The sequence below is a fragment of the Salvelinus alpinus genome, chromosome 14 (assembly GCF_045679555.1).
Source record: "Salvelinus alpinus chromosome 14, SLU_Salpinus.1, whole genome shotgun sequence".
NCBI lineage: Eukaryota > Metazoa > Chordata > Actinopteri > Salmoniformes > Salmonidae > Salvelinus > Salvelinus alpinus.
The window spans coordinates 46,389,845-46,404,200 of record NC_092099.1 but is presented as its reverse complement, the minus strand read 5'-3'; the positions used below and the strand labels follow the sequence as shown (position 1 = coordinate 46,404,200).

At 44.5% G+C, this 14,356-nt stretch overlaps 1 protein-coding gene across 7 annotated transcripts in view; it reads left to right on the top strand.

Annotated features, from left to right (window-relative positions):
• LOC139538975 (dedicator of cytokinesis protein 9-like) overlaps nt 1-14,356 on the top strand; it is a 198,091-nt gene that overhangs the window by 157,970 nt on the left and 25,765 nt on the right. For all 7 annotated transcript variants that reach the window (XM_071341595.1, XM_071341588.1, XM_071341594.1 and 4 more), the window contains exons 31-37: nt 7,352-7,530; nt 7,631-7,747; nt 8,034-8,148; nt 8,265-8,398; nt 11,876-11,990; nt 12,238-12,304; nt 12,447-12,494. In XM_071341595.1, the coding sequence (XP_071197696.1) occupies nt 7,352-7,530; nt 7,631-7,747; nt 8,034-8,148; nt 8,265-8,398; nt 11,876-11,990; nt 12,238-12,304; nt 12,447-12,494 (775 nt within the window). The remainder of the gene's footprint in view (nt 1-7,351; nt 7,531-7,630; nt 7,748-8,033; nt 8,149-8,264; nt 8,399-11,875; nt 11,991-12,237; nt 12,305-12,446; nt 12,495-14,356) is intronic.

The window sequence follows — 14,356 nt, the reverse complement described above, 5'->3', positions numbered from 1 at the left end:
CTTCCGGTCACCTTGCCCTGGTTAAAAGCAGTGGTTCGCGCTTTCAGTTTCACGCGAATGCTGCCGTCAATCCACGGTTTCTGGTTTGGGAATGTTTTAATCGTTGCTGTGGGTACGACATCGTCAATGCACTTCCTAATGAACTCGCTCACCGAATCAGCATATTCGTCAATATTGTTGTTGGACGCAATGCGGAACATATTCCAATCCGCGTGATCGAAGCAGTCTTGAAGCGTGGATTCAGATTGGTCGGACCAGCGTTGAACAGACCTGAGCGCGGGAGCTTGTTGTTTTAGTTTCTGTTTGTAGGCTGGAATCAACAAAATGGAGTCGTGGTCAGCTTTTCCGAAAGGGGGGCGGGGGAGGGCCTTATATGCGTCGCGGAAATTAGTATAACAATGATCTAGGGTTTTTCCAGCCCTGGTAGCACAATCGATATGCTGATAGAATTTAGGGAGTTTTGTTTTTAGATTAGCCTTGTTAAAATCCCCAGCTACGATGAATGCAGCCTCAGGGTGTGTGGTTTCCAGTTTACAAAGAGTCAGATAAAGTTCGTTCAGGGCCATCGATGTGTCTGCTTGGGGGGTAATATATACGGCTGTGATTATGATTGAAGAGAATTCCCTTGGTAGATAATGCGGTCGACATTTGATTGTGAGGAGTTCTAGATCAGGTGAACAGAATGACTTGAGTTCCTGTGTGTTGTTATGATGATCACACCACGTCTCGTTAATCATAAGGCATACCCCCCCGCCCCTCTTCTTACCAGAAAGATGTTTGTTTCTGTCGGCGCGATGCATGAAGAAACCAGCTGGCTGCACCGACTCCGTTAGCGTCTCTTGAGTTAGCCATATTTCCGTGAAGCAGAGCACGTTGCAATCCCTGATGTCTCTCTGGAATGCTACCCGTGCTCGGATTTCATCAACCTTATTGTCAAGAGACTGGACATTGGCGAGTAGTATGCTAGGGAGTGGAGCGCGATGTGCCCGTCTCCGAAGCCTGACCACGAGACCGCCTCGTTTGCCCCTTTTACGGCGTCGCACAGGGTCGCCGGCTGGGATCAGATCCATTGTATTGGGTGGAAGGCAAAACACTGGATCCGTTTCTGGAAAGTCATATTCCTGGTAGGAACGATGATGAGTTGACGTTAATCTCTTCTGGCTGTGCCGGGTGGAGATTATAACAGAACATGGCCAAGATGTTCAAATGTTCATAGATGACCAGCAGGATCAAATAATAATAATCACAGTGGTTGTAGTGTTCAGAGTGTTTTAAATTGCTTTTCCATCTCATCAAACTCAAGTACACTACCTACAGTGCATTCAGAAAGTATTCAGACCCAGGTTGTCATTATGGGGTATTGTGTGTAGACTGCTGAGGAAATGTTTCATTTGATCCATTTCAGAATAAGACTGTAACGTAACAAAATGTGGAAAAAGTCAAGGGATGTGAATTCTTTCCTATTGCACTATATGCTGTCAAAGTTCTGACAGACCACTACCTATACTGTCCTGATAGACCACTACCTATACTGTCCTGATAGACCCCTACCTATACTGTCCTGATAGACCACTACCTATACTGTCCTGATAGACCACTACCTATACTGTCCTGATAGACCCCTACCTATACTGTCCTGATAGACCTATACTGTCCTGATGGACCTATACTGTCCTGATAGACCCCTACCTATACTGTCCTGATAGACCTATACTGTCCTGATAGACCACTACCTATACTGTCCTGATAGACCACTACCTATACTGTCCTGATAGACCACTACCTATACTGTCTTGATAGACCCCTACCTATACTGTCCTGATAGACCACTACCTATACTGTCCTGATAGACCCCTAGCTGTACTCTCCTGATAGACCTATACTGTCCTGATGGACCTATACTGTCCTGATAGACCACTACCTATACTGTCCTGATAGACCCCTACCTATACTGTCCTGATAGACCACTACCTATACTGTCCTGATAGACCCCTACCTATACTGTCCTGATAGACCACTACCTATACTGTCCTGATAGACCCCTACCTATACTGTCCTGATAGACCACTACCTATACTGTCCTGATAGACCACTACCTATACTGTCCTGATAGACCACTACCTATACTGTCCTGATAGACCCCTACCTATACTGTCCTGATAGACCACTACCTATACTGTCCTGATAGACCCCTACCTATACTGTCCTGATAGACCACTACCTATACTGTCCTGATAGACCCCTACCTATACTGTCCTGATAGACCACTACCTATACTGTCCTGATAGACCCCTACCTATACTGTCCTTATAGACCCCTAGCTGTACTGTCCTGATAGACCACTACCTATACTGTCCTGATAGACCACTACCTATACTGTCCTGATAGACCACTACCTATACTGTCCTGATAGACCCCTACCTATACTGTCCTGATAGACCACTACCTATACTGTCCTGATAGACCACTACCTATACTGTCCTGATAGACCCCTAGCTGTACTGTCCTGATAGACCTATACTGTCCTGATAGACCTATACTGTCCTGATAGACCCCTACCTATACTGTCCTGATAGACCCCTACCTATACTGTCCTGATAGACCTATACTGTCCTGATAGACCCCTACCTATACTGTCCTGATAGACCTATAGTGACCTGATAGACCCCTACCTATACTGTCCTGATGGACCTATACTGTCCTGATAGACCACTACCTATACTGTCCTGATAGACCCCTACCTATACTGTCCTGATAGACCACTACCTATACTGTCCTGATAGACCGCTAGCTGTACTGTCCTGATAGACCTATACTGTCCTGATAGACCACTACCTATACTGTCCTGATAGACCACTACCTATACTGTCCTGATAGACCACTACCTATACTGTCCTGATAGACCCCTACCTATACTGTCCTGATAGACCACTACCTATACTGTCCTGATAGACCCCTACTTATACTGTCCTGATAGACCTATACTGTCCTGATAGACCACTACCTATACTGTCCTGATAGACCCCTACCTATACTGTCCTGATAGACCCCTACCTATACTGTCCTGATAGACCCCTACTTATACTGTCCTGATAGACCTATACTGTCCTGATAGACCCCTACCTATACTGTCCTGATAGACCACTACCTATACTGTCCTGATAGACCACTACCTATACTGTCCTGATAGACCTATACTGTCCTGATAGACCCCTACCTATACTGTCCTGATAGACCACTACCTATACTGTCCTGATAGACCCCTACCTATACTGTCCTGATAGACCTATACTGTCCTGATAGACCCCTACCTATACTGTCCTGATAGACCTATACTGTCCTGATAGACCACTACCTATACTGTCCTGATAGACCTATACTGTCCTGATAGACCTATACTGTCCTGATAGACCCCTACCTATACTGTCCTGATAGACCTATACTGTCCTGATAGACCTATACTGTCATGATAGACCCCTACCTATACTGTCCTGATAGACCACTACCTATACTGTCCTGATAGACCTATACTGTCTTGATAGACCCCTACCTATACTGTCCTGATAGACCACTACCTATACTGTCCTGATAGACCACTACCTATACTGTCCTGATAGACCACTACCTATACTGTCTTGATAGACCCCTACCTATACTGTCCTGATAGACCTATACTGTCCTGATAGACCACTACCTATACTGTCTTGATAGACCCCTACCTATACTGTCCTGATAGACCTATACTGTCCTGATAGACCACTACCTATACTGTCCTGATAGACCTATACTGTCCTGATAGACCTATACTGTCCTGATAGACCCTGTCCTGATGGACCTATACTGTCCTCATAGACCCCTACCTATACTGTCCTGATAGACCTATACTGTCCTGATAGACCACTACCTATACTGTCCTGATAGACCACTACCTATACTGTCCTGATAGACCCCTACCTATACTGTCCTGATAGACCCTGTCCTGATAGACCTATACTGTCCTGATAGACCCCTACCTATACTGTCCTGATAGACCCCTACCTATACTGTCCTGATAGACCACTACCTATACTGTCCTGATAGACCCCTACCTATACTGTCCTGATAGACCTATACTGTCCTGATAGACCCCTACCTATACTGTCCTGATAGACCCCTACCTATACTGTCCTGATGGACCTATACTGTCCTGATAGACCACTACCTATACTGTCCTGATAGACCTATACTGTCCTGATAGACCCCTACCTATACTGTCCTGGTAGACCACTACCTATACTGTCCTGATAGACCCCTACCTATACTGTCCTGATAGACCACTACCTATACTGTCCTGATAGACCGCTACCTATACTGTCCTGATAGACCACTACCTATACTGTCCTGATAGACCCCTAGCTGTACTGTCCTGATAGACCACTACCTATACTGTCCTGGTAGACCACTACCTATACTGTCCTGATAGACCACTACCTATACTGTCCTGATAGACCCCTAGCTGTACTGTCCTGATAGACCTATACTGTCCTGATAGACCACTACCTATACTGTCCTGATAGACCCCTACCTATACTGTCCTGATAGACCACTACCTATACTGTCCTGATAGACCCCTACCTATACTGTCCTGATAGACCACTACCTATACTGTCCTGATAGACCCCTAGCTGTACTGTCCTGATAGACCTATACTGTCCTGATAGACCACTACCTATACTGTCCTGATAGACCCCTACCTATACTGTCCTGATAGACCCCTACCTATACTGTCCTGATAGACCCCTACTTATACTGTCCTGATAGACCTATACTGTCCTGATAGACCCCTACCTATACTGTCCTGATAGACCACTACCTATACTGTCCTGATAGACCACTACCTATACTGTCCTGATAGACCTATACTGTCCTGATAGACCCCTACCTATACTGTCCTGATAGACCACTACCTATACTGTCCTGATAGACCCCTACCTATACTGTCCTGATAGACCCCTACCTATACTGTCCTGATAGACCTATACTGTCCTGATAGACCTATACTGTCCTGATAGACCCCTACCTATACTGTCCTGATAGACCTATACTGTCCTGATAGACCACTACCTATACTGTCCTGATAGACCTATACTGTCCTGATAGACCTATACTGTCCTGATAGACCCCTACCTATACTGTCCTGATAGACCTATACTGTCCTGATAGACCTATACTGTCATGATAGACCCCTACCTATACTGTCCTGATAGACCACTACCTATACTGTCTTGATAGACCCCTACCTATACTGTCCTGATAGACCACTACCTATACTGTCCTGATAGACCACTACCTATACTGTCTTGATAGACCCCTACCTATACTGTCCTGATAGACCTATACTGTCCTGATAGACCACTACCTATACTGTCCTGATAGACCTATACTGTCCTGATAGACCTATACTGTCCTCATAGACCCCTACCTATACTGTCCTGATAGACCTATACTGTCCTGATAGACCACTACCTATACTGTCCTGATAGACCACTACCTATACTGTCCTGATAGACCTATACTGTCCTGATAGACCCCTACCTATACTGTCCTGATAGACCCTGTCCTGATAGACCTATACTGTCCTGATAGACCCCTACCTATACTGTCCTGATAGACCCCTACCTATACTGTCCTGATAGACCACTACCTATACTGTCCTGATAGACCCCTACCTATACTGTCCTGATAGACCTATACTGTCCTGATAGACCCCTACCTATACTGTCCTGATAGACCACTACCTATACTGTCCTGATAGACCTATACTGTCCTGATAGACCCCTACCTATACTGTCCTGATGGACCTATACTGTCCTGATAGACCACTACCTATACTGTCCTGATAGACCTATACTGTCCTGATAGACCCCTACCTATACTGTCCTGGTAGACCACTACCTATACTGTCCTGATAGACCACTACCTATACTGTCCTGATAGACAACTACCTATACTGTCCTGATGGACCTATACTGTCCTGATAGACCTATACTGTCCCGATAGACCCCTACCTATACTGTCCTGATAGACCTATACTGTCCTGATAGACCTATACTGTCATGATAGACCCCTACCTATGCTGTCCTGATAGACCACTACCTATACTGTCCTGATAGACAACTACCTATACTGTCCTGATGGACCTATACTGTCCTGATAGACCTATACTGTCCTGATAGACCCCTACCTATACTGTCCTGATAGACCTATACTGTCCTGATAGACCTATACTGTCCTGATGGACCCCTACCTATACTGTCCTGATAGACCTATACTGTCCTGATAGACCTATACTGTCCTGATAGACCTATACTGTCCTGATGGACCCCTACCTATACTGTCCTGATGGACCTATACTGTCCTGATAGACCTATACTGTCCTGATGGACCTCTACCTATTCTGTCCTGATGGACCCCTACCTATACTGTCCTGATAGACCTATACTGTCCTGATAGACCCCTACCTATACTGTCCTGATAGACCCCTACCTATACTGTCCTGATAGACCTATACTGTCATGATAGACCCCTACCTATACTGTCCTGATAGACCACTACCTATACTGTCCTGATAGACAACTACCTATACTGTCCTGATGGACCTATACTGTCCTGATAGACCTATACTGTCCTGATAGACCCCTACCTATACTGTCCTGATAGACCTATACTGTCCTGATAGACCTATACTGTCCTGATGGACCCCTACCTATACTGTCCTGATAGACCTATACTGTCCTGATAGACCTATACTGTCCTGATAGACCTATACTGTCCTGATGGACCCCTACCTATACTGTCCTGATGGACCTATACTGTCCTGATAGACCTATACTGTCCTGATGGACCTCTACCTATTCTGTCCTGATGGACCCCTACCTATACTGTCCTGATAGACCTATACTGTCCTGATAGACCTATACTGTCCTGATGGACCCCTACCTATACTGTCCTGATAGACCTATACTGTCCTGATAGACCTATACTGTCCTGATAGACCTATACTGTCCTGATGGACCCCTACCTATACTGTCCTGATGGACCTATACTGTCCTGATAGACCTATACTGTCCTGATGGACCTCTACCTATTCTGTCCTGATGGACCCCTACCTATACTGTCCTGATAGACCTATACTGTCCTGATAGACCTATACTGTCCTGATGGACCCCTACCTATACTGTCCTGATGGACCCCAGTCTAACAGTTCAAACATCAACTCAGTGCTGCTGTTGTGTTGTTGTTTACATCATAGCAGATAGTTCACGTTTGGGACGTCCTCCTAACGTCTGTCTCCTGTTTGTCCTCCTCCCAGACCTCCAGTTGGACTACTCGCTGACAGACGACTTCTGTAAGAACCACTTCCTGGTTGGGCTGCTGCTGCGGGAGGTGGGCGGGGCCTTGCAGGAGTTCCGGGAGATCCGTCAGATATCCATCCACGTGCTCAAGAACCTGATGGTCAAGCACACCTTTGACGAGCGCTACACCTCCAAGGTAAGCAGCCCAGTCATCCCTGTCTCTTTCCTCTCTCGTCATTTAGTAATTCTTCTTAAAGGAAAAGGAAGTTTATTTCATCAGATTATCTCTATTTCAGAGTCAGCAGGCTAGGTTGGCCACCCTTTACTTGCCCCTGTTCGGTCTGCTCCAGGAGAACGTCCACAGGCTCAACGTGAAGGAAGTTTCCCCATTCACCATCAACTACTCCAACAACGTAAGGCTTCTATCTAGTGGCTGGCTACGACAACAACTCAAATCAACAACGTAAGGCTGTCATCTAGTGGCTGGCTACGACAACAACTCAAATCAACAACGTAAGGCTTCTATCTAGTGGCTGGCTACGACAACAACTCAAATCAACAACGTAAGGCTGCCATCTAGTGGCTGGCTACGACAACAACTCAAATCAACAGCGTACGGCTGCCATCTAGTGGCTGGCTATGACCACAACTCAAATCTCTAACTGCAAAGACTTGATTAATGGTTCATTTTCCTTTCAGAATGGAAGAGATGATCCACTCTTGGGCAACACCGTGATAATGACGCCTCCGAGGTCCAGTACTTTTTTCGACAACAGTTTGCACAAGGATTTGTTTGGAGTCATCTCTGGCACCGGTGAGATTTCAGTCTCCTTTTGGCACCGACGTGAGATTCAACTCATGTTGTCCAGTGGTGATTGAGGGACATAAGGGTCATATATTTAACCGTGCTGACATGTCTATGTTCTTCAGCCTCCCCTCATGCATCCTCTACCCCCAACGTTAACTCTGTCCGCCACGCTGACTCCCGGGGCTCCCTAATCAGCACTGACTCTGGATACAGCCTTCATGAGAAGAGCAACGATAAGAACAACTCTCTGGACAAGGTACCGTGGACTCATACTACAGCCAGTGTCATGGACCATTACTTAAACATGATTATGTTGACTTATTATTGGTCAAATCACTGCAGGCTGAGATCTGCTCGACATCAGTTACTGAGGGTCTAGCCAATGCCTGAGGACTGTAGCACATGGCTACTGCAGTGATGTTAGTCTGTTAATCTGTTAGTGTTAGTCTGCTAGTGTTAGTCTGTTAGTGTTAGTCTGTTAGTCTGTTAGTCTAGTCTGTTAGTCTGTTAGTCTAGTCTGTTAGTGTTAGTCTGTTAGTCTAGTCTGTTAGTGTTAGTCTGTTAGTCTAGTTAGGCTAGAAATTAACCTGGGTGGGGTCAATGTGAGTTTCAGCAGCTATTTAGTTGGTCATATTTAGGCCATAGATTTAGTTGAGGATGTTCCATGCATCGTTTTCAGTATTTTCTCAGACAGACACATAAGAGGTACACCTGTTATACCATTGACAGTTATGAGGTTAGTGCCTGTTAACTTGTACTATTGACTCCTCCATCCACCTACCCACTACTGCTGCTGGCAGAAGGAGAAATGCAGGCGGAGACACTCTGCCAATATGCTACGCTTATTTTCCGAACCCGAGGACTCCATTCGCTCCAAACCCGCCACCGTGGATTTTATCCTGCTCACAGTCCCCAGTGTCTCAGAGAATCCCACCACTCCACTCAAAGTACAGAATTAGAATTAACATCCCTCACCCTTACTTTCTCCCCTTCCTCCCAGGAAGTGTCCTGTGTGTGTGAGTGTGTGTTTTAGTCTTTGCCGAGGTCCTTTCTTTGCCAGGAGGATGATACACGGTTTAATCTCTGGTGCCATGAAGCCCAGCTACTGCTTCCTGGTTTTCTGTAGGAGTGACACTGAAGCATGCAACCTGGCTGGAGTCTCTTCATTTCTCATCTCCCTCATGTGTGCCGTGTGACTCTTTTAGCTGTAAGAGTTTTAGAGGATTGTTCTCAGAACTCTAGAACTTAGGGTTGGCACAGTTACCGTTTATGGATTCTCAACAACACGATGAAACGTTGTTGCTCCTTGCTGAAACAAGACAGGTGTTGTAGCGAGCGAGTATTCGGTTGCCTAGGCAACGCCCTCCTCCTCCCTGCGGAAGCACACATAGACATATGCCGTCAGGAGCTGAGGAAAAGGAGAACATTTGATTGGTTATAACGGTGACCGCGGTCATTTTGGCTGACCAATAACCGTCATCCAAAATTCCATGACCGTCACAAGCCCTATACAGTATGTACTGAGGAGGTCCCCTTTCTTTGTGTTATGTTTATGTCTGTTATTTTCACAGTTTTCTCTATGAATGATAGTCTGAGGAGACAGTCAGTCAGAAAGGGAAAGAAAGACAATGTAATATCTGCTTCATTTTTAAGCCATGAATGACATCCATCTACGATATATAGTCTCTCTTTGATAAAGAATTCATGAAAATGATCGCCTACTGTGTTTAGTCAAGTTTTCAGACTGAGTGTACAAAACATTAAGGACAAATGCTCTTTTCATGGCATAGACTGACCAGGTGAATGATGATCTCTATGATCTATGATCTCTTATTGATGTCACTTGTTAAATCCTCTTCAATCAGTGTAGATGAAAGGGACGAGGCAGGTTAAAGAAGGATTTTTAAGCCTTAAGACAATTGTAGACACGGATTGTGTATGTGTGTCATTCAGAGGATGAATGGGCAAGACAAAAGATGTAAGTGCATTTGAATGGGGTATGGTAGTAGGTGCCAGGCGCACCACTTTATGTCAAGAACTGCAACGCTACTGGGTTTTTCATGCTCAAAAGGTTCCTGTCTGTATCAAAAATGGTCCGCCACCCAAAGGACATTCAACCAACTTGACACAACTGTGGGAAGCATTGGAGTCAACATGGGCCAGCGTCCCTGTGGAAATATTTTGACACATTGTAGAGTCCATGCGCCATCGAATGAAGGCTGTTCTGAGGGCAAAAGGGTGGAGGTATAACTCAATATTAGGAAGGTGTTCCAAATGTTTGGTATAATCAGTGTATATGGCAGCTAAGTTTAGCTGCTAACTATCTCTGTCAACAAGATATGGCTTCAGTCTGTTAGCTCTGGTCTACACTAACTCACCGCTGGTAAAGGAAGACGCTGTATTTTCCCACGCTATGGTAGATCTGCTACTCCACTGCTTCCTGCTCTCTGTCCCGTTTTGGAGAGTGCTTTGTTGATTCCTGCTTCCTGCTCTCTGTCCCGTTTTGGAGAGTGCTTTGTTGATTCTTGCTTGCTGCTCTCTGTCCCGGCTTGGAGAGTGCTTTGTTGATTCCTGCTTCCTGCTCTCTGTCCCGGCTTGGAGAGTGCTTTGTTGATTCCTGCTTCCTGCACTCTGTCCCGGCTTGGAGAGTGCTTTGTTGATTCCTGCTTCCTGCTCTCTGTCCCGGCTTGGAGAGTGCTTTGTTGATTCCTGCTTCCTGCTCTCTGTCCCGGCTTGGAGAGTTCTAGTGATTTAAGCCCTGCACGTACAACTGATCTGGCAGTCTCCCCCGCATCTAGAGCCCAGAAGGGCCTGAGTGACTGACTCCATTAGTGTAGTCATACGGCACCATGAGTACCCTGTGCTTGCTGCTAGCCATTACAGTTGGCTTACCTGCTTATGAGTGCATCATATGAATGTAAATGTATAGGAGATAGATGTACTGAAAGGTACTTTAGTATGACATCATCAGAAATAGATGTACTGAAAGGTACTTTAGTATGACATCATCAGAAATAGATGTACTGAAAGGTACTTTAGTATTACATCATCAGAAATCAGAAATAGATGTACTGAAAGGTACTTTAGTATGACATCATCAGAAATAGATGTACTGAAAGGTACTTTAGTATGACATCATCAGAAATAGATGTACTGAAAGGTACTTTAGTATGACATCATCAGAAATAGATGTACTGAAAGGTACTTTAGTATGACATCATCAGAAATAGATGTACTGAAAGGTACTTTGGTATGACATCATCAGAAATAGATGTACTGAAAGGTACTTTAGTATGACATCATCAGAAATAGATGTACTGAAAGGTACTTGAGTATTACATCATCAGAAATAGATGTACTGAAAGGTACTTTAGTATGACATCATCAGAAATAGATGTACTGAAAGGTACTTGAGTATTACATCATCAGAAATAGATGTACTGAAAGGTACTTGAGTATATCATTGAACTGATGATGTAATACTAACGTTTTTCTCTTTGCTGACCAAGGTACAGAAATCAGCATTCAAAATTCTTCAGTATCTTATTTTTTTTTTGCCTTATAAAACATGTACAGATTACCAGACATTAAGAACAACAACATGGCAAATAGAACAACAAGCACAAATCTCCCAATAGCATTACTGTGTTACTAGAGCAGTGCAAACAGGGTGTCAGTAGCGTGTGTTGTAGTGTATTTTAGCTGATCTCTGATCAGCGTGACTGTTCCTCAGAGCCAGCCAGCGGCAGCTCTGAGCGGCAGCCTGCTGCGTTGTGACAAGCTGGACCAGGCTGAGATCAAGAGCCTGCTCATGTGCTTCCTCCACGTCCTCAAGAACATGTCTGAGGGTAAGACTTTACCGCTCTCTACTCAAGCACTTCATTTGATTTTGATTTTGATTTTTGGGGGGGGGGGGGTATCCTTAGTGAACTGTGTATTCCTACAGCCGGTAGTTTTCCTCAGGACTGCGTCCTAAATGACACCCTATTCCCTATTTTGTGCACTACTTTTTTTTAACAAGGGCCCATAGGGTACTATAGGATATAGGTTACCATGTAGGACACACATATAACGCTTCCCCTCTCCTTCGTTCAGATGCTCTGTTTACCTATTGGAACAAGGCCTCGTCTACTGAGCTCATGGACTTCTTCACTCTAGTAGAGTAAGCATCGGACTGTCAGCTTAACCTTGTTATTGACCCCGTGCTACTTTATACCATTTTACTGTGTAGATTGAGTATGTTTAAGCATCTTTTTATTAGCCGCAATGAGTAACAATGAGTCTAATGCTTTTTTTGTCTCCAGAGTGTGTCTCCATCAATTCAGATATATAGGAAAGAGATGCATCGCAAGGTAATGTTGTTGTCCGAATGGTTTCAATTGAAGCTTTTAAGCTAAAACCTGTAGATGAGACTAAATGAGTTAATTTATTACACCTTTTGTTGATAGTATCGTGTTGAAAATGTTGCTGTTTTAATGTCAGTGTGAATATTGTCCGAGCCATTTTAAGGTGATAGTACACCACAAGCTATCTACTGAAGATGCTATTAATGTTTTCTAGTAACACCTGAGATCGTTTGAATGACACAACCATTGTCTGATGTCGCTAGTGATAGGTCTAAAACATTGCCCATGTGTGGCTTGGTTCGTTCAGTTGTATTACCGTTGTGTGTAAAGTAAAGGCCCTCGAACGCTACAGAACGCACACTATAACCACACACCACCCAGTACGCTCATATTGACCTTTGGACTGGACTCTGGCACACACTTTCTCTGTGAGAGCTCTGTCCTGATGGCTCTCCTATCTCTCTGACCACCACCACTGTCTGTTTATCTGTTCACTTTAATGCTGGCAAGTTTAATATAGTAAATTAAACAAACATGGCTCCTGCCCCCTCCTGCTTGGGTAAGACTACAAATGGAATTAAGTCTCCTATACTAAAAGCATGTTTTCTTCTCTCTTTTCTGATTGGCCATCTTATAACGCCACACCACTTTGATTGGCCATCTTGTAACTCCACACCACTTTGATTGGCCATCTTATAACTCCACACCACTTTGGTTGGCCATCTTATAACTCCACACCACTTTGGTTGGCCATCTTATAACTCCATGTAATCGCACCACACAAACCTGCCATGAGCTTCACCGTCGACTGTGTCTCTTTCATAATCACATGCATGAGTTGGCTTCTGCTGCTACTAACTGCTATAGTGCTGCTCTAGCAATGTCTGCTTCTCTGGATTCGCCTCACAACCTGTTCACAAATACACTGAATGCACAAAACATTATGAACACCTGCTCTTTCCATGACTTAGACTGACCAGGTGAATCCAGGTTGAAAGCTATGATTCCTTATTGATGTCACTTGTTAAATCCACTTCAATCAGTGTAGATGAAAGGGAGGAGACATGTTAAAGGAGGATTTTTAAGCAGTAGAAAGAGGAGGAAGGGAAGCGCTACTAAGGTACACAATAGTACATTTTGGGAGATAGAAGGTGCTCTTTGGTAAAAGGGGTAGATTGGTCATCAAAAAGAAAGGAGGAACAAGGCACTCTTCATATAATTAATTAAAATGCCTTTATTAGTATGGGTACACCGGTTTGTGTCAAGAACGCCAACGCTGCTGGGTTTTTCCACGCTCAACAGTTTCCCGTGTCTATCAAGAAAGGTCCACCACCTAAAGGACATCAAGACAACTTGACAACTGTGGGAAACATTGGAGTCAACATGAGCCAGCATCCCTGTCGAACACTTTCGAAACCTTGTAGAGACCATGCCCTGACGAATTGAGACTGTTTTGAGGGCAAAAGAGGGTGCAACTCAATATTAGGAAGGTGTTCCTAATGTTTTGTACACTCAGTGTAGAAAGAATAGTTGTGTGTCAAATTAGCCTCAAAATGCTCCTAACATACCTAAAGCAGACATTCCTATGGATTTTATTTTCACTTTGGCCCTATTTCTAGCCTGGGAGCCAGTTTATGATTTAGACAACCTTAAACAGGAACTGATCTGGCTACCAGGCTATACAGTATTTCCTTCTAATGTTGTGATCAATAGAATAGTTAGGTATTCTAACCTGCTTGACTAACGCTGGCCCTGGTATGTGTGATATCCATTCTAACCTGCTTGACTAACCCTGGCCCTGGTATGTGTGATATCCATTCTAACCTGCTTGACTAACCCTGGCCCTGGTATGTGTAATATCCATTCTA